This window comes from Saccostrea cucullata, unplaced genomic scaffold, assembly GCF_032062105.1.
Source record: "Saccostrea cucullata isolate Sc308-1 unplaced genomic scaffold, CSIRO_AGI_Scuc_v1 ctg222, whole genome shotgun sequence".
NCBI classification, from domain to species: Eukaryota; Metazoa; Mollusca; class Bivalvia; order Ostreida; family Ostreidae; genus Saccostrea; species Saccostrea cuccullata.
Genome location: NW_026934761.1, coordinates 47,769 through 67,363, shown reverse-complemented (window position 1 = coordinate 67,363; position 19,595 = coordinate 47,769). Strand labels below are relative to the sequence as shown.

The window sequence follows — 19,595 nt, the reverse complement described above, 5'->3', positions numbered from 1 at the left end:
CTCTGTCAAAAATGGTGCGATCGTACCCGAAACAGAAGTTGGCCTAGATAATCATGTGATATATCTATATACCAAATTTCATTTCAGTATGTGCAACGGTTGCGAAGAAAATGAACGGAAACTAAGTGGACCGACAGACAGACAGCAGCAAAGCAATATGCCCTCCCTTCTTCGAAGGGGGGCATAAAAATTACTTTGATTCACCAAACACTTCAGGCTTCTGCTTTCTACACCCATTTAGACTGGGGCATCATTTTGTATGGTATTAGCAGGTGAGCAGAAACAAGATTTAGGAAGAAGAAAGATCATAACACATATGTTAAATAAATAAACTTCCTTTTATCCTTAAGGCCATAATAAAAATATTCCTAGATTCTCATCCCCGCCCGCCCCAATTTTATACCACCGCCTCGATTTTTTTAATTTCTGTTTTTCTTCGTCTTAATTCTGATCGGGATCGTTTTTTCATCTACCATTCTACTTTCATTTTAAATCCCGCGAAAGTCGACATGATTTTGACAGCTGAAAAGATGGTAATTGTTGTAATACATGCGTATATATTTTAAACAAGGGTCATTGGTTGAAAAAGATTGGTGATGATGTGAAGTAAGAGATAATTGAACCTTTACTATGACTTTTATTCGGGTATTATAGATAAAATTACACCGATTGACCAGGTCAATAAAAAATCTGCAAAAATGAAAAAATAAAAAATCTAAAATAAAAGCCGCCCGCCCGCCTCGATTTTTAAAAAAAATTCGGATGAGAATCTAGCAATTTATTTATTATGGCCTAAAGGAAATATAAAATCTTTTTAAAACAGCAAAATATTTAAAAACAAATATATAATTTTTCAAGTATATAATTTATTTTTTGGTATTAGACAGATAAATGCAAGTGTGGCTAAAGACATACAAAATATCTGCAGTTAAAAAGTAATTTACTTTTATCAAGTAAATTAGTTTATGAATCATACTGATTAAAATTTACCATGTTTACATACTGAAAATTATCCTCAAATGTGAATGCTCTTAAAAAATCATTATGCCCATTGTAAAATTGTATAATGCAGATCTACAATGCACAGGGAATTTTCATGGTCGTTTTCAGAATAACATAATTTTACATGGCTTTGCATTAGTAAAATATGTATGTTACTGTATGTGGCATTGTATTTCATTTGATTAAAAACAACAGACATTTTTGCTGTAAAATGCCAAGTTAAACAACCTTCAATTTTATCATAAACTTAGAATGATGCATCCATAAAAAAATGTTGAATAAAATTCAATCCTATTACAATTTAAATACTGATGATGCCCATGAATTCTGAGAGGTCATACAAAATGAAACATATCAAGGAATCACAGCTTATATGTGGTCTAAAGTCACTGTACTGCTAGCTAACTTCTTGTGCTCCATTTGTCTGCCTGATTTTATTAATAGCTAGTCGCTCGATGTCATCTAGACTTAATCTCTGTATGCTGGAGTTGAAGTTCTGAAAAACACATAATAATCAATACATGATGTGCATGTACCATCTTACTCTATACCAGAGTTTGATAATATTATCTCCTGACTAAATTTAAACAAAAGATGTTCCAAAATAGAACCTGACCTAAATATTCTTATGATTAATCTGTATACCAAATTTTGTTTCAGTATGTGCAACCTCTGCAAAGAAAATGAACAGAAACTGTTTGTAGACCAAAAGACAGACAGCAGGAAAGCCCTTTGAAGAAGGGAGGGCATAATTAAAAACAAGAGGCCCAGGGGCCACATCGCTCACCTGAGTACTGTGGCTAGGAAAAAAAGCAAAAATCTGTTTAGTATTAAAATGCTTAAAAGCATGAGTGGTCCGGACCTACCCCCTAAAAGGCAGAAAGGGTAAGGGGAATGGGGGTACGATTTGAACAAACTTGAATCTACACTATAAGAGGATGCTTCCAAATAAATATGACAAACCATGGCTTTGCTTTTCTTGAGAAGATTTTCCCTATATACTCCTATGTTAAAATTTGATCGTCCATTGTGGCTCCATCCTACCCAGGGGTCATGATTTTGAACAAACTTGAATCTACACTACCTGTGGATGCTTTCACATTAATATGAACAACCATGGCTTTGGTGTTCTTGAGAAGAAAATTTTTGAAGATTTTTCCTATTGACTCCTATGTTAAACTTTTATTGTCCATTCTCCACTCTACCCTCAAGGGTCATGATTTGAACAAATTTGAATCTACACCACCTGAGGATGCTTTCACATAAACATGATAAATATGAACGATCATGCCTTTGGTATTCTTAAGAAGAAATTTTTTAAAAGTTTCTTTCCCCTAAATTCCCTTTGTTAAACTTTTGGCCATTGTGGCCCCACCCTAACCCCGGGGGTCATGATTTGTACAAACTTGAAACTACACTACCTGCAGATGCTTATTAAGTAAGATAAATATGACCAATAATGTCCTCTCTGTTCTTGTCAATGAGAAGAATTTTTTTTTAAGATTGTACCTATATATTTCCATGTTAAACTTTGATCGTCCACTGTGGCCCCACCCTACCCCCGGGGGTCATGTTTTGAATAAACTTGAATCTCTACCACCTGAGGATGCTTCCATATAAATATCACCAATTATGGCTTTGCTGTTCTTGAGAAGATTTTTAAAGATTTTTCTTATATATTCCTATATAAAACTTTGATCAGCCATTATGGCCCCGCCTTACCCCCCGGGGTCATGATTTGCACAAACTTAAATCTATATGACCTGGGGATGATTCCACATGAGTTTCATCTTTCCTGGCCAAGTGGTTCTTGAGAAGATTTTTAAAGATTTTTCCTATGTATTCCTTTGTAAAACTTTTATCAGCCATTGTGGCCCCGCCCTACCCCGGGATCATAATTTGAACAAACTTGAATTTACATGACTGAGGATGATTCCACATGAGTTTCACCTTTCCTGGCCCTGTGGTTCTTGAGAAGATTTTTAAAGATGCCAATAATTTTTCATTAATTCATAATTATCTACCCTTGGAAGAGGGTGTGACCCTTCATTTTAACAAACTTGAATCCTCTGCACCCAAGGATACTTTGTGGCAAGTAGGTTGAAATTGACAATGACAGACAACAACTCAGGTGAGCTAACAAGATTTTTCCTATATATTCCTTTGTAAAACTTTGATCGTCCATTGTGGCCTAGCTGACCCCAGCAGTCATGATTTGAACAAATCTGAAGCTACACTGCCTAAGAATGCTTTTGGTCAGGTGAGCTTATTAAAACTATTTGCCCCCGAGTCTTTGACTTTTGATGATTAAATGATTTAAATTTTTGACTGATTTGGCAACTCTTCAAACACAGTGGCAGATCCAGAAGTTCATGTAAGGGGTTTCGAGGCCCAAAGGGCCAAAGGGGGAGGGTATGGGAGGGGGTGCCCCCTCCCAGGGGGTTCGGGGAAATTTTGAGGTAATTGGCTCTAAATGGTGTATTTTCCAGCATTTTGGGCTACCTTTTTTAGCCTCTTTTAAAGACCAATCATCACAAACTTTTAAGAATTTGGAAAAATAAAATGTTTCAAATTACTTTACCTCCAGACTTTAGACTTTTCTTTTTAAAAAGAGTTAAATCGATAATTTTAGGAATACAAGTAGATGACTTCAAGTTGTCTTGACTTAATTTTAAATACACCTTCAATTAATCGTATGTCAAGCTGACTTCCAAGATACAACTGATGTACAATTTTAAAAAATTGAATTCTTTGTAGAATCCCTAACTAATGCTTTTCAATTCACTTGAGTATACTGTCGATATGATTTGGAATATAAAGACACAATGAATGCTACATTGTATTTCAAAGTGAAGAAAAATTTACATTTTAAACTGAAGAATCTGTCACAACTAGAGAGGTTTGCTAAGACAATATGATTTTGAAAATTTGAATTATTTAATTTTTAAAATGGTAAAAAAAAAAAATAGCTTATTCACTTAATAGTTTTAAAAAACATGCATTTTATCAGCAAAAGAATGCTTGCTAGAATATTACTGAGCAGCACCGTAACTATGCAGTTTTCTGTTGTTGGTACTGTCTTTCCTGATATACTTTATTTTATCAAATAAAATATACAACATGACTAAAGATAATTTTTAAACACTTTGAAAGAATTAAAAATTGAATTCTTTTCAGAATTTCTAACTGGTGCTTTTCAATTTACTTGAGTATATACGGTCAATATGATTTGGAATATAAAACACACATGTACTATTAATGATATTTCAAACTGAAGAAAACCAGAAGTCTCTGTCGAGACTGAAGCTCTACTGGTCTGTACTTATAACAAAGGAAGAGAAAAGTAGCAGTCGGGCCTTAAAACTTTACAACAGCAATAAATAGAAAAATGATCCTTGATTGAGCTCTTTTTGTGGCAAGATACTGCAATAAGACAACAGCAGTAGGAGTAGCTATTAATAAACTTTTAGAGTATTTTCAATTTTAGTAACCATGGCAACATCCTTCCTCGACATCAAAAATCAATACACAGAATTGTGTATCTTAGTGTAGTCTACTTGTGTGCCATGTTGTATTGAAATCAGACCAAAACTGTAGGAGGTGTAGCATTTTGAATGCATTTCAGAGAAATTTCTATTTTTAGTAACCACGGCAACACCGTTCATCGAAATCAAAAATCGATACACAGAATTATGTATCTTAGTGTAGTCTACTCGTGTGCTAAGTTATATTAAAATCAGACCAAAACTGTAGGAGGAGTAGCATTTTGAAAGTATTTCTCAGAAATTTCTATTTTTAGTAACCACAGCAACACCGTTCATCGAAATCAAAAATCGATAAACAGAATTATGTATCTTAGTGTAGTCTACTTGTGTGCTAAGTTATATTAAAATCAGACCAAAACACAGGCACCTGAAGTATGGATAATATCCCCCCCCCCCTTTTTGTTAATGAAAAAATGTAAGAGTGTATAATATCTCAAAAATATATAATTTCCCCGTCAAACACATCTATATGTCGTTATATGCAAGCAGATTGTACTTTTTCTCACGTTTAAAAAATGACCCTATTCGGTATATAATAAAAATACACAAGGTAAGAAACAAAAGTTGTAAACAAACGGGGGGTTCCCCCCTTCGAGACAGATTTCCAAGGTAATAATACTGTTACCTATCATAATTTTGCAAGCACTCTGTCAGGGAGATGTGCTCCTACTGAAGTATTTAACCTAAACCCCGCCATTAATGTTTAATATGCCGTAACCAGACGATTTATTAATCGGATACATAAAATTTTCTCCATTGGCAGCGTTGGAGGAGGTTTTGGAGTCCCACTTCTGTTTCGCTTTATCTGATTGGTTAATTGTGATATAGTTTAAATATCTAACCAATCAGATAAAGCGAAACAGAAGTGGGACTCCAAAACCTCCTCCAACGCTGCCAATGGAGAAAATTTTATGTATCCGATTAATAAATCGTCTGGTTACGGCATATTAAACATTAATGGCGGGGTTTAGGTTAAATACTTCAGTAGGAGCACATCTCCCTGACAGAGTGCTTGCAAAATTATGAAAGGTAACAGTATTATTACCTTGGAAATCTGTCTCGAAGGGGGGAACCCCCCGTTTGTTTACAACTTTTGTTTCTTACCTTGTGTATTTTTATTATATACCGAATAGGGTCATTTTTTAAACGTGATACAATATGCTTGCATATAACGACATATAGATGTGTTTGACGGGGAAATTACATATTTTTGAGATATTATACACTCTTACATTTTTTTCATTAACAAAAAGGGGGGGGGGGGGTATTATCCATACTTCAGGTGCCTGTGACCAAAACTGTAGGAGGAGTAGCATTTTGAAAGTATTTCACAGAAATTTCTATTTTTAGTAACCACGGCAACACCGTTCATCGAAATCAAAAATTTATAAATAGAATTATGTATCTTAATGTAGTCTACTTGTGTGCTAAGTTATATTAAAATCAGACCAAAACTGTAGGAGGAGTAGCATTTTGAAAGTATTTCTCAGAAATTTCTATTTTTAGTAACCACAGCAACACCATTCATCGAAATCAAAAATCGATAAACAGAATTATGTATCTTAGTGTAGTCTACTTGTGTGCTAAGTTATATTAAAATCAGACCAAAACTGTAGGAGGAGTAGCATTTTGAAAGTACTTCACAGAAATTTCTATTTTTAGTAACCACGGCAACACCGTTCATCGAAATCAAAAATTGATGTATAGAATTATGTATCTTAATGTAGTCTACTTGTGTGCTAAGTTATATTAAAATCAGACCAAATCTGTAGGAGGAGTAGCATTTTGAAAGTATTTCACAGAAATTTCTATTTTTAGTAACCACGGCAACACCGTTCATCGAAATCAAAAATCCATACACAGAATTATGTATCTTAGTGTAGTCTACTTGTGTGCTGAGTTATATTGAAATCAGACCAAAACTGTAGGAGGAGTAGCATTTTGAAAAATTGTTTACAGACAGACAGACGGACAGACGGACGGACGCCGGACGCATTACTATCGCATAAGCTCTTCTGGTCTCTGACCAGTAGAGCTAAAAATTACATAAACTGAAGAATCTGTCAAAACTAGAGGGTTTTGCTAGGCCAATCTGATTTTGTAAAAAAAAAAAAAAAAAAAAAATTATTAATTCAATTCTTAAAATGATAAAAAAAAAACCTGAGTAATAGTTTATTCAAATAGTAAAAAAAACATGCATCTTATCAGCAAAAGAATATTGCTGAGCAGCACCGTAACTATGCAGTTTTCTGTTGTTGGTACCTGACTATATTGTACAGTACATGTATGTGACCTTGTGACTTCACTAGATGCACAGACTACCCTGATCTCTCTGATGATTACCTGTGTATTGTGTGCATTTAAGTGGAAAGCGATTTCCTGTTACGTCAGTCTATGCGAAAGTCAACGGACCGTCGGTTTTTACCGGTAAAATTTAGGTCGGGTCGGTAAAAAAAATCAGTTTACAGGACCGAATGTCCGGTAAAAAATAAGGCCAAATAAATCTAAATTAAGAGGTAAACATGGTCCAATTCCCCACAAATGTCCTTTATTTGACCAATTTAGCACAACCCTGTCATGATCGTTTTTATTCTAATTTGAATTTCCTCTGTCAAGGGTTAGAGATCTTTAGATAGCTCACACTTAGATTTGGTTGGGAAAATATTTAGATAGCTCATACGTAGATTTAGTTGGGAATTTTTTTTCAAATGATCATCAAACTTGAGTAACCATAATGAGTTGTTTCAGGAAAAATAAATATGCATTGAAAGTGCATATTAAATTTAAGAATTTTTTTTGATACAGTGTATGTTGTACAAGTCAAATATGAAGGAAAAAAATACATGCAATTGTATAGATACCTTTAACAAAGGAAAATTATAAGTAGTTAACATGTCCATTTCACTCTGAATTCATTTAACAATAAGGTTAAATTTCACAGCGAGAATTAACCCCATCCCACCATCCTCTCAATCTCAGTATCATAATGATGTATGGATTTAAAGGAAAAAAAGTCGGTCTGGTAAAAAATTGCTTGGTCTGGTAAAAATTTTATTTTTACCAGACATTTTGTCTGGTAACAATTTTCAACTTTCGCGTAGACTGTTACGTAGTTGATGTATATTTCACAGTTGTACAGAACAATGGATTTGTGTTTATTAGAGTCGTGTCAATGGAACAAAATGATAAAATGACACTTGTAAAAAAAAAAAATCAATGTGCGAGGGGGTTTTCCTACCCCCCCCCTTACCCCCCCCTCCCCGAATCTGCCACTGAAACATACATTGATATAAATTATGTAGTACATATGAATTGCAACTTAAAGAATGGTAGATCTGCCAATGCCACTTACTTTCTGGAATTCAATGAGGACTTTTTCGACATCCTGTGGAGTGAAGTGCCTCTGTAAGAATACTCTTAGTTTGTCCCAGAGAACAGTGGTGCTGCAGTTGGAGAGGTCTGCAGCAAATTTTGGAACATTTGCGGCAGAAGGAGAGCCAGCCTTCTCTGTTTTTTTGGTAAATAGGAATAACCTGTCTCCTTCCTTGATATTGTAGTAACTCAGCCTTTTGTCATCTGTAAGGTCATCACAAGATAAATGTTACACTAGAATAATGTCTTAGCGAACAAGTGAAACCATTAAAAAGAAATGCAATTGAGATAGCTGAAAGAGCCTGGACGTGATCCTACCATTTTGCTTTCAAATGATGAAATATGGACAGGTGGTATTATTCATTATCAAATAAAGCATGTAAAAATGGGTACTACTAAACAAAGTATGCTAGCGTACAATAGAGTTCTTTAGAGTATGCTAGAAAAATTGTGTAATTTAATACAATTAGACTTTTTATTTATGTATATACAACTTGATTAAAAATCATTATAAAATAATATTGCAATATTTTTATCTCAAATATTAGTTTTTTAGCGATATTTTGACAAGAAAACAACATTCATAATTCAATCAATCATTGCATTGAAGATTATTAACATCCTGATCTGGGTTGCTATTTTGATTCAGACTTACTTATTTCAACTAAATTTTACATTTCATTTATCAAAAATTAAATTAACTGCATTATGTAAATATTTCTTCCCATTAACAATGAAACATTTCAAGTTAATTTAGATTGGGATTGGGATCAAATGATAAACCGTAACCTGAAATACAAATTAAATTGAAATAACTCCTAAAATAATGAAAACACATGCATTTTATTTGAAATGTGTATTCATTATGTTAAACTAAAGTAGAAAAACATACAAAAAGTAGTTTAATTGCATTAAATTATAAAATTTTACTAGCGTTCTCTAAAGTACTCTATCGTACTAGTGTACTCTGTTTAGTAGATAGAACGTTCTATCGTTAAAATGATATTGTCCTACTGACCCGGTTTAACGATAGAATTCGTTCCGTGTATTCTTAATGTAGCAAAATAAACACGGGCGATAACTCGATTAGTGCATTTACCAGGAACAAACTAGAGAGTTCCGAATGTAAATATGGCAGGTAAATTTGAAGCGAGAGAAAAACTTTAGAAAATTAATTGGATTTTCGTATTTATATGGATTATTTTTTGGGATAAAAGGCATAAGCAATCTCAAAAAGGTTTGTTTTGATTATTTTGGTAGTTATTTCCACTGCAAATCATTTTATATTCTTCAAAATCGTTTTGGAGAGGATCCGCTCCGATTTGCTACATTGCAAGTATTAGTTAGAATAATCTAACTATGTCTCGGTACAAGCCCTCACCACAGTTAGAATACGTCCCATATACAGGAGACAGGTCATTTTAACGATAGAACGTTCTATCTATGCAAGTATATGGGACGTATTCTAACTGTGGTAGTGTTAAATCTGAAGCAAACTAGCATGGCGCGGCGCCATGCCCCTTTTTCTCGGCGCCATGCCCTTTTTTCAAGCGCCATGCCCTTATTTCCAAACCCAAAATTAATAAATATGGCCATTTTTGGCAATATTCCTTTGCTGTTCTGTTTATTCAGTGCATGCTGATAATCCCTTTGTGTATACAACGACAGGAAATCACTTCACGCCTGAACGAACGCTCACAGCCACCTGGCTTATTAACATGCCTCAGGCTGTCAGGGTAGAGGATTTAACTTCAGAAACTGTCATTTGATTGCATTGATTACGCAAGAATTAGCCAAAGACCAAAGTAAAATTAACTTGTAAATTATTAACTAATTAAAATGAGGATCGTTTTTTTTTTAAACCGAAAGTAGAATAAAACACATTGTTGAACTTGAAGAGAAAACGGATATTTTACCTGAATAAAATACTTACAGTGTACAAAAAAATTAATGTAATGAGATAAAAAGGCTTAAAAACAACAAGATAGTTTCTTTGATTCAATGACCTGATAGATTTGACAATCTGAGGGTCAATGTTTTTAATTAAAGCCAGATTTTTTTTTAAAGCAAATTATACTTGGCATTCATTTTTTTTCGGAGTAAGATTATAATTTTCACTGGATCATGTTGGTAGAATTATTTCAAAGTAAAGAGAATGGTCTCTTCATGTATTTTTCAAAATGACCCCCCCCCCTTTCCCTGAAAAAAGTATTTTTGTTTAATGTTTAACTTGTCTGTGCTAGTACACAAATAACAGTCCAAGCAGGTAAAAAAAAATCCTACCTCCAAACTTTAATAATTTTTGCACATATTTCAGATAGATTAATACAATTCCTTTCTCAAGTGTAACCTTCCTTCTTTTTTAATCAAAGAAATTGGATGTAAATGCCTTTTTTATATTCTTTTTGTTTCAATAATTGTCATGTCAACCCAGGTGTGCTTCATGTGTTGGTATTTAAAAAAAATGAATGAAAACAGATATATGGATATCTTTAAATTACTTTAATAAATAAAGATTATATGAAAGGATATTAAAATTTATTATAATAAACACGTAAAAGTATGTAAAAATTTATAAACGTTTAATATAATTTTAAACACATTAACATTTGTTTTAAAAGTGCCCTCGTGAGATCCTGTCGCGACACAAAGTGCCCTTTTGATTCCTTGATTACCATGCCCTTTTTAGGGTCTAGATTTAACACTATGTGGTGAGGGCTTGTACCGAGACACAGTTAGATTATTCTAACTATCTGTTTAGTAGGACCGTGTAGAAACTATATATTTTTATGAATAAGAAAAAACTCCAAAATTTTTCTTCTTCATTATCTTCAATAATGATGAGTTGTCTAGACATCAGCAAAATACTGTAGACGTACTTTTTTCCACGGGGTCATAATTCCGCGGAAAAAGAAAATTACGCGGATTTAGGACTGAATACGTCTACAGTAAATAAAAATTTAGAGAATATCATCTACAGTTTTGTAAATAAGAGTTAGTAGGGAGCCAATTAGATCTAAATATTTGTTGTCAAAATGATGATTTACCAGCTAGAGCCTTTCCTTTGAACATTAGCTTCTGCTCCTCAACTGGCATTGAAATTTGCATGGCAAGTATTTCTTTCAATCCAAGCACAGTTTGACTCGAAGATACCTGAAATAAAATATATATTTCACACGATGCATTACCTAATCATAAGTAATCATGTTTATAACTGTTTATTGTATAGGTACAATTAGTTTTTTTCTTCCCATTGGGAATGGAACCAGTTCATGTACCAATTCAATTGGGAAAAACAGCATTGAAATAGAGGAACATGATCAGAGGGGAATTTTCAATTTTCTGTCAAGTCCAAAAAAAATTAAATGTAAATTATTTTTTTGTTTACTTTAACCTTTCTACATATTTATTCATTGCTAATTTAAAGAAAAGTCAACAAGTTTACAAATTGTTCTCATGCTGTCATGTTTCGTAAGAGACCGACGATTACATGTGTCATCTGTATCTTCTCTTTATGTCGAGAAAATTCGGATGAATGGCTTTATACACAAATGCAAGTTTTAAAGAGGGCACGCCCTTTATGGTAGGAGTTGTATTAACTGAAAAATCATAATTGGTTTGTGATTAATAACGCAACTTACAGCAACTTGAAAGTCATTCCCTTTAAAAATTTTGACATAAATGTGCATTTTCGGTTTTGTTTTGACCTAGGCTGGTGCAGAGTGATACGTCATCAACGCGTATGGATATTTTGGCATTAAATTTTTTTTTCAGAAGACCCCATTTCAACTGGTTTGGATTCATGAGCTTTTTTCCCACTTTAAGGAAAAAGTATATAATTTATCAACAAGAAACATTTTAATTGATACCGGCATCTTTAAATATACAAAGGACTCTTTGGTTGGTTGCCGAAAATAGGACGTGTAATCGGCTCTTCCATTTATTAAATCGATACAGGCCACTGCTTATTAGTCTTTGAATTTATAGAAAATTAATATCTTCAGTTGCGATAAAAGTCTTACTTGATATTTGATTTTTACAATATATATATATAGAATTCTTATACATATATGAAAAAAGAGAAAAACAATGAGAAAACATTAAATTTGTATTACAGATGCAAGGGCGTGAGCATACAGATTGTCATGTTGGTCGATTCGTTGAATGGCTGGAAGTTCCTTGATTCTAACTGGCTCATAGTTGACCAACCAATTTCTCAAATTCTTCCCGATCACATAGGTTTGTTATTGTAATCTTACGACCAATTGGACAGCACGTGGAAAGTTTAATATCTTGTAAAGATGAAAAAGACCATTTATTGTCATTAAAATGAATTTAGTAGAGTGTTAAATTTTATTACGGCAAAAAACCTGGCGCCATCTTTTTTTCTGTTTTCGATTCTATCAAAATTATTGAAAGATATGTTTTACTGGCGATCATATGAAATTGGAGAGAGTTGACCGGTAAATATTTATTCCAAATGGTGTATTGCTTGTTTGTTCTGTTGTGACGATGTCAGTGATTTAGCTCACTCTTTTACACAAGCAGTTCCATAATTTCTTCAAAATTTAGGTCAAGACAGGTTGACCTAAAATCTTGTGTATTTACCACTGTTTACAACTGCTTGTGTAAGAAAATCTTTATATTTGTGTTTTATAAAGATTTAGCAGTTTTATAGAACGATAATTATCCTAACCATTAGACAGTTATTTGTTTTGTGCATCAATGGATTATTTTCCTTGTTTAGAGCCTTTTTTTACTTCCTCTAAGCTAAATCTCGGGAGTACAACAGGTCCAGTCCAAAGACTATTTCTACCTACGTAGCTATTAATAGCTACCTAGGTTTACTTTATATAATTTATGCATTTTGCGACCAAAAGACCAAACAGCGCAACATGGTAAATACCATTTTTTTTTTTATATGGTCACACTAATGATGAATACGACAAATTTTTTGCCAAAAAATGATGTTTTACATTAGTTTCTATGCAAAATTGATAATATACGAAGTTTCATTTTTTGGCCAAATTTTTGTCATATTCATCATTGTTTATCAAGAAATTGTGTGCTCACCATGTTACTTCCTGCATTTGGCCACAAAATGCAAGTAAAGCAGAAAGTAGGTAAAAATAGCTACTTTGGGTAGCTAATTTAATATATACGTAGGTAGAAATAGTCTACTGGACCTGTACAAGCTTATCTTTTAACATGCTTTAAAAGGTATATAAAACAATAGACTATATTAGAATATAGGTCAATTTTGCTGAATCAGTTTTATTAATAAGAAGACATTGCTGCAGTGTCAGAGGGTAGTAGTTAAGCCCGAGTGGCTACACGTCAATGATGATAGCATGCTTCATAACAACGGAAAGCATGTTGTTCACTGTAAAATTTCAGTACTTATGTAGAGAAGACATGTTTAATAAAATAATTTCAAGAGAATCAATCAGTATTTTTAATTGAAATGTTTGTTTTACAGGTTGCTATGGACAGTAACTCAGGAGATGGGGTCGGGGATGGAATGGGGGATTCTTTTATGGGGAGTCAATTTGTTATGGAGGGTAAGTTGTTTGCACCAACAGCTTGATGCTATAATTTGATACTCACATGGTAGCAGTGAAACTTTTTTTTTTCATCATTTCATGAAGAAATAGTTATTTTATAATAAAATAAATGTACCCTTGTCTTGGTATAGGTACCTTGACACAGCGACGATGCTTCCCATATACATGTATCAACAATGAACATGTAGCATGCCATTCATTACATGGTTACAACACCTCATATATAATGTTTATACTTGCAATGTACATGATGTACATAACACAGTAACAGTGCCTCTCAAATGCCTGCAATTAAGCAGAAAATTGCAGATTTCCTCCGACATAATTTTGGAGAAAAAAAATTAAGCTGCATTGAAAACCTTTTTGTATTTGAGTAATTTTGAGATCATAATCATTGTGAATACCTTTCAACCAAAAATTATTCCATATATACAGCAGAGGAATTCAAAACATTTCTCCAACTCCAATGTTTTTAACTTGCTTCAACATGTTCAAATTAACAAGCAATGTTGTCTTTCAAGCTCTCATTGTTTATAGTGTATACACCGTGTTTGAGTTATCACCTTGCTATATGGTTAATACACAGAGCCATTGAATAGTTGTGATTTTAACAAGGTGCCGTAAAGCCTTGAACACATAGGATCTAGATAATTATGATGAACTTGTTCTTCTTCAGGTGCAGGAGATGGAGAGGAATTAGGAGCCACAGAAAATGATGAGGACAACAGGGGAGACAATGAGCCTCTGAGAGAACAGGTCTGTTAATGCATGTCAAGGGGAAATAAACATTATAAAGATACTTATAAAAAGTGCTTTGTTGTTAGGAAGGAAAACCTTCAAAAAACCTGATATGCTTACCTGGACATTTTATTTTATGTGTTTTAATTTGTAATGTTTTCATGACAACATGCCAATTTATGATGGTGTTGTCAATAAATGAATTGAACTGAATAAATAATTCTGTGAGAAAACAGGTTCAAATCTGCTATAAAAAATTAATACTTGGGTGTACTGTAAAATGGGGAAGGAGGCAAGCCCATTACTTTTTAATATATTAATGATGATGAATTTGAATTTACTTGTAATTGAATAGGAGACCATCTGCACAATCAAACAATTTGGTAACTTTTATCACTTAGCAACTATTGAAACAACATACATAAAAACATTTTGACTTTAAAATTCATTTATGTGAAAATATCAAAATGTCTTCTCTTTTTGATGCAGGATCGTTTTTTACCCATTGCAAATGTTGCCAGAATTATGAAGAAATCTATACCCAAAACAGGAAAAGTAAGTTAAGTAATATATCACAATCTTTACAAGAGTAGCAAATAATGAAATTTTATAGAACTTAATTGGTGGAAAAGTCTTAAAAATGTTTTAGAGATACATGAGTATTTTTCTTTTCAGATAGCTAAAGATGCTAAAGAAACCGTACAGGAATGTGTATCAGAGTTTATTAGCTTCATCACTAGCGAGTATCCTTCAGTTCATGTTTCCATATTTATCCAGAATTCTGGTCATTTTAGGAAAAATGGGCCTCTGCTTAGGCCATCTTTTAAATAATGTTTGTTTACCCTCCACCGACTCAAGGGGAAAAAATTGGGTTGGTCAGAAGGTGAATTTTTTTTCATGGAAAATTTCAATATATATATTGATGGGATGGGGAAATTCAGGAATAAATAGGGAAAAAATATTATTTAAATGTTAGGAAAAGAGTTGAGTTTTAGTCGGTCCATTTTTAGCCAGATAATCCGGAGTGGAAAAACAACCCACATTTGGCCTTATTAAAATAAAATTTTTCTGTATTAAACTTTCACCAGTTTCTAACAGCAATTACAGAATAAAATAAAATTCAGGCAAAATTTTAAAACGCTATTTTGGGCACAATTTGAGAAAAATCAAAAATTTAGATAGAAATTATTGAAATTTATAAAAATCAAAACTACATATCTGAGAATTTACATTCAAAGGTAAAGTAAATCTTTTAATTTGAACCTTGGAAGCATGCAGCATTATGGCTTTTCTTCTAGAGAATATTGATTGAAATTTGTTTAAATGCACTTGTTGTGTCCTCACTGTAAAGGCTTCCTTAACACAATACCCAGAGCTAGCGAGAGATGCCACCAGGAGAAAAGGAAAACTATTAATGGAGAGGACATCCTGTTTGCTATGTCCACGCTGGGGTTTGACAGTTACGTGGAACCACTGAAGCAGTATCTACAAAAATATAGAGAGGTTAGATTTACACATAGACTCCTAGCATGTTTAATACATCTACTGTTTCAATTTCTACAATGAAAGCCATATGACATTTTCTTTGGCATATCATGAATTTTTTTATTTTTTGAAAAATGTTCTCACCAGCAATAAAGCAGATTTATTTCAGTCAGTAACAGATATCTCAGATTAAAAAGTTTTTAAACAAGTTATTGGAAATGTAAAATGTTTTAGTCAAGGCCTGACTGAAGTAAGTTTGGAATTTGTCAGAATTGTCATTTGTACCATGTCGATGTTGGAATAGTTAGATTATCAGGTGTTTGTGTGTTTTTCAGTCCTCCAAAGGAGAAAAGGGTGTCCCAGCTCTTGGGGCAGAGGGAACTCTTGATGAACTGGCGGAGGAGTCATTCTGTAAGTTTTACTGAACAAATGCAGAGTTTCCGAAAACCAAATATTTCTATCAGTCATTCGGACTGATGACTTAATGCGCTCTACCAGTTTGAAGCGTATTCTATCGGTTCAAATATATTTTAAAATATACAGTGTGTATTTCATATAAGATTTAATTCAAACATACATGCCAACTTTTGAAAATTCCCATGGGGGATTTAGCGCGTGACGGCAATTTTCAAGCTTTAAATTCGCGACATTTTGTCGTGAAATTAAATGATAATGAAATGATTTTTTTTAAAATTTATAATATTTGATATCACTTATTAATACTACTAAAGGATTAATTTAACACAAAAAATTTAATTAAAAAAAAAAATTTTAAAAATGTTTTTTTTCCGAAATATTTTTGCTAAAATAAGTGCCTCTCTCATTAAAAACATGATTTTTTTTTCCTACCAGGACACATAATTTAGTGAAAAATTGAAAATTGTACAACTTTTAAATCATTTTTTTCAAAGGCTAAAAAATATATGAGGTTTTGATACTGTAAAGTCCTGTTTCTGGAAACATTTTTGAGATTTTTTCATTTATATTTCAACTAATTAGAAATTCTAATAAGGTATTAGATTTACTGAAATTTATACCACCTATCTAAAAGAGAATTATTTTTTTTACAGTCATGAAATTTGTCAGGCTTGATGGTGCCATGTGGGTATTTCCTTAAGTCATGCACATACCTAAAAAATATTACTTTTGGGAGAAGGAAGGGAAAAGAAATTCTAATTGACACACACTTGATTGTTTCATCTTAATTTCATAATATTTTAACTGGCAAACTTTACAATAGTTTTCATTATAGGTAGATAAAATCAGCAGCTATGCTTTGTAGTTTTCTACTTTCGTTTTCAAAAAACGATCTCTTTGGATTCCGATTTTATAGTTTGATTAGTATTTCATTGTCTTTAATTTACGTTTTTAATATAATGACTAACAATTAACACGTTAATCTATGTGTTTCACCTTGCATACCCCTTAAAATTGACAAGATAATCCCCTAATTGCCCCAAGCTATAAGCAACTTGTATCTAGACAACTGCGTGCGTTCAGGCGTGAAGTGATTTCCTGTGGTTAATTAACATTGTTAGATAAACAATGAAACTTATCTGAGTGCATTGAATAAACAAGTCTGACATTGTTATCCCGATTGTCAAAATTCAGCGGTAGGGAATCTTTTATAATCGGAAATATTGGTGATTTTTTCAAATCGGGAAATTAGGGCAATTTTTCTTTCCCGATCGGGAAGGCGGGATGAAAGGGTAAAATAGGGAGGATCCCGCCTAAATCAGGAAAGTTGGCATGTATGTTCAAAAGAAAATGGCATTGAATTTGTAAAAATTTTTGTGGCTCACCAACACTGATTGTGATACCAGCATTATGCAACTATAAATAATTCAAGCATGGCACCAGCCCACATAGGCTAAAGTCACTAGCCCAAAGTAAATATTGGGGGAAAGAAAAACTTATTATGAAAAAAAATTAATTCTTGAAAAAGAAAATTTCTAAAGGTTACCAGGCCTAGAATTCTTTTTATATTAAAAGTTTAATTCTCACTTGTAAAATTGAATCGTATATAAGAAACAGTTATGATAGGAATTCAAAAAAAAAAAAAAATTATCTTTACGTTTTCTCAGTGGGCATTGCACTTCATGACCTACCGGTATATAATGCATGTGTTTAACGATGAGTGGAGGAAATTCAGAGTAGGAAAAAACGATCGTTTTTGGAAGTAAATAAGTCAAGTAGAATTGCAAAATGGATAAGATTCTGGCTATTTATGAAGAATAAGAGGATGCTGCATTGGAGACATTGCAATAGATCAGAGTACAATAAATTAATCAGGACAAGCCCTCACCACAATCGGTCACACGGACCGGTACTTTAACGAATTTCATCGGACATTTCGATTTTCTTTCGGTTTTGCCGTTATGACCAATAGTTTTCGGAAACTTTACAAAGGAAATTCAGGGTTATCATTGGTTATAGTGTACATAATTATGCTTAAAATAACTAGAAATTGTACGTAGGAAAGTTGCGGATAAAGTAGACATGCACTTGTATTATTATTCTTTTATGTGGTTGTCAAAAATACTTGTAATGAATCAACAATGCTAATTAATGTTGATTTATTTTTACAATATGAAGTATGATAAATTTAAGAATTTAAAGTGGACTTATGCAAAGTTTTAGACCATGCAAAATTTTATTTAGTTGAGAATAGCCGTGAAAGAGGTTTTTTTCCCCCTAATTCACTAAAATAAATAATGTAAAGCTCTTTAGAATAGTATGGTATTTGTAGAAGTCTAAGTATATAAAAGTTTAATGCATACATCATTTTATTGGATCACTTATGTAAAAATGTCCTTGTTTATTTATATTATAGCCCAGACGTTGTCTACAAGTCTGCTGACCAATGAACAGCCAAATGCACAGGGTGTCATCTATACACAATACTCTGGAGCGGTAGATATTTTATAGTCAATACAAAAGAAAACAAATCTGACTGTGCAATGATGAAATGGCATTTATAAATTGCATGGATATCTATAAATGAGTCTGAAATGCAGCCACATTAGCTCACCTGAGCAGAAGACAGCAAAAATATTATTTGTTGCCTGTCATTGTGATTGACTTAGCCATTGTAAACTTTATACAATTTTAGCTTCTTCTGAACCACTGGGCCAACTTCAATTCAGATTAAATAAAGAATATTCGAATTTGATCCAATGAAGGATCATATATTTTAATTCATATCATGTCCACACACTGCAGATCTTCGTGTTGGTTTATTTAATGGTACACCTATTGCCACACTCAACATGTTATTATGAAAAATTATTGACATTTAATTTTATATTGCAGCTTCCTCAGAATATGAGCTTTTCCTGATTGAGGATTGACCTGTATGATAACCTCTCTCTGTGTGTGTTATAAAGACAGAGCCTTGGAAAGCTTTTAATTCAGAAGAGGAGAAAATTAATCAGACAAGATGTGTTGTTTTCTTTATGGATTGTGACTGTCCTATACGGAGATTGTGTGGTGCTATGTCTCAAACAAGTTACTGGCGAGCTACACTGCGTGTTGCAGCGGCAGCATTTTCTACAGCTGTTAATGTATCAGATAATATCTTGTAATCTACAATGAATATTTATTTAAAAATAATAATTTAAAATCTTTTGATTGAATATGATTTTTGTTAATAGGTGTAATGTTAATATTTTTAAAAATGTTTTATTAATTTTACAGCATGCATTCATCTACTGTATAATAGTTTCTTCATATTTAAAATAGAGTTGTATTTATGATTTTGTATGTAGAGGTAAACATTGCAATTGTTGAAGGTGTCATAATACTGTCATTTTTATTCTGACTCACAGGGCAGTGTTGCAGTAGTTACTTACATGCACAAAAATTCAAAAATGGCTATATTTATGCCCCC

General features: G+C 32.8%; 2 protein-coding genes across 4 annotated transcripts; one reads left to right on the top strand and one right to left on the bottom strand.

Annotated features, from left to right (window-relative positions):
- Positions 1 to 846: 846 nt before the first annotated feature.
- On the bottom strand, positions 847 to 11,743 carry LOC134241269 (ubiquitin-like protein 4A). Its single transcript, XM_062723332.1, has 4 exons — positions 11,561 to 11,743; positions 10,967 to 11,072; positions 7,900 to 8,123; positions 847 to 1,498 (listed from the first exon to the last, which is right to left on the bottom strand). The coding sequence occupies exons 1-4, from the start codon at positions 11,606 to 11,608 to the stop codon at positions 1,400 to 1,402; spliced, it is 477 nt and encodes a 158-aa protein (XP_062579316.1). The 5' UTR covers positions 11,609 to 11,743; the 3' UTR covers positions 847 to 1,399.
- A 311-nt stretch (positions 11,744 to 12,054) lies between these two features.
- Positions 12,055 to 19,372, top strand: LOC134241268 (nuclear transcription factor Y subunit beta-like). 3 transcript variants are annotated; one of them, XM_062723331.1, is made up of 9 exons: positions 12,055 to 12,158; positions 13,399 to 13,480; positions 14,160 to 14,239; positions 14,711 to 14,776; positions 14,897 to 14,964; positions 15,595 to 15,724; positions 16,042 to 16,117; positions 18,540 to 18,619; positions 19,019 to 19,372. In XM_062723331.1, the coding sequence occupies exons 2-9, from the start codon at positions 13,405 to 13,407 to the stop codon at positions 19,043 to 19,045; spliced, it is 603 nt and encodes a 200-aa protein (XP_062579315.1). In that variant the 5' UTR covers positions 12,055 to 12,158; positions 13,399 to 13,404; the 3' UTR covers positions 19,046 to 19,372. The 3 variants fall into 3 exon arrangements, with proteins under 3 accessions (XP_062579315.1, XP_062579314.1, XP_062579313.1); XM_062723330.1 differs by lacking the exon at positions 12,055 to 12,158 and adding an exon at positions 12,165 to 12,382; XM_062723329.1 differs by lacking the exon at positions 12,055 to 12,158 and adding an exon at positions 12,169 to 12,257.
- The last annotated feature ends 223 nt before the right edge of the window (positions 19,373 to 19,595 follow it).

Excerpts from the sequence above, each read along its gene's own strand:
- LOC134241269 (XM_062723332.1), bottom strand. The coding sequence starts at position 11,608 with ATGCACATTTATGTCAAAATTTTTAAAGGGAATGACTTTCAAGTTGCT. Across the intron at positions 11,073-11,560 it reads GGAATGACTTTCAAGTTGCT|GTATCTTCGAGTCAAACTGT; the intron begins GTAAGTTGCGTT and ends ATTTTATTTCAG. Across the intron at positions 8,124-10,966 it reads CAAAGGAAAGGCTCTAGCTG|ATGACAAAAGGCTGAGTTAC; the intron begins GTAAATCATCAT and ends ATGACCTTACAG.
- LOC134241268 (XM_062723329.1), top strand. Across the intron at positions 16,118-18,539 it reads ACTGGCGGAGGAGTCATTCT|CCCAGACGTTGTCTACAAGT; the intron begins GTAAGTTTTACT and ends TTTATATTATAG. Across the intron at positions 18,620-19,018 it reads ATACACAATACTCTGGAGCG|CTTCCTCAGAATATGAGCTT; the intron begins GTAGATATTTTA and ends TTTATATTGCAG.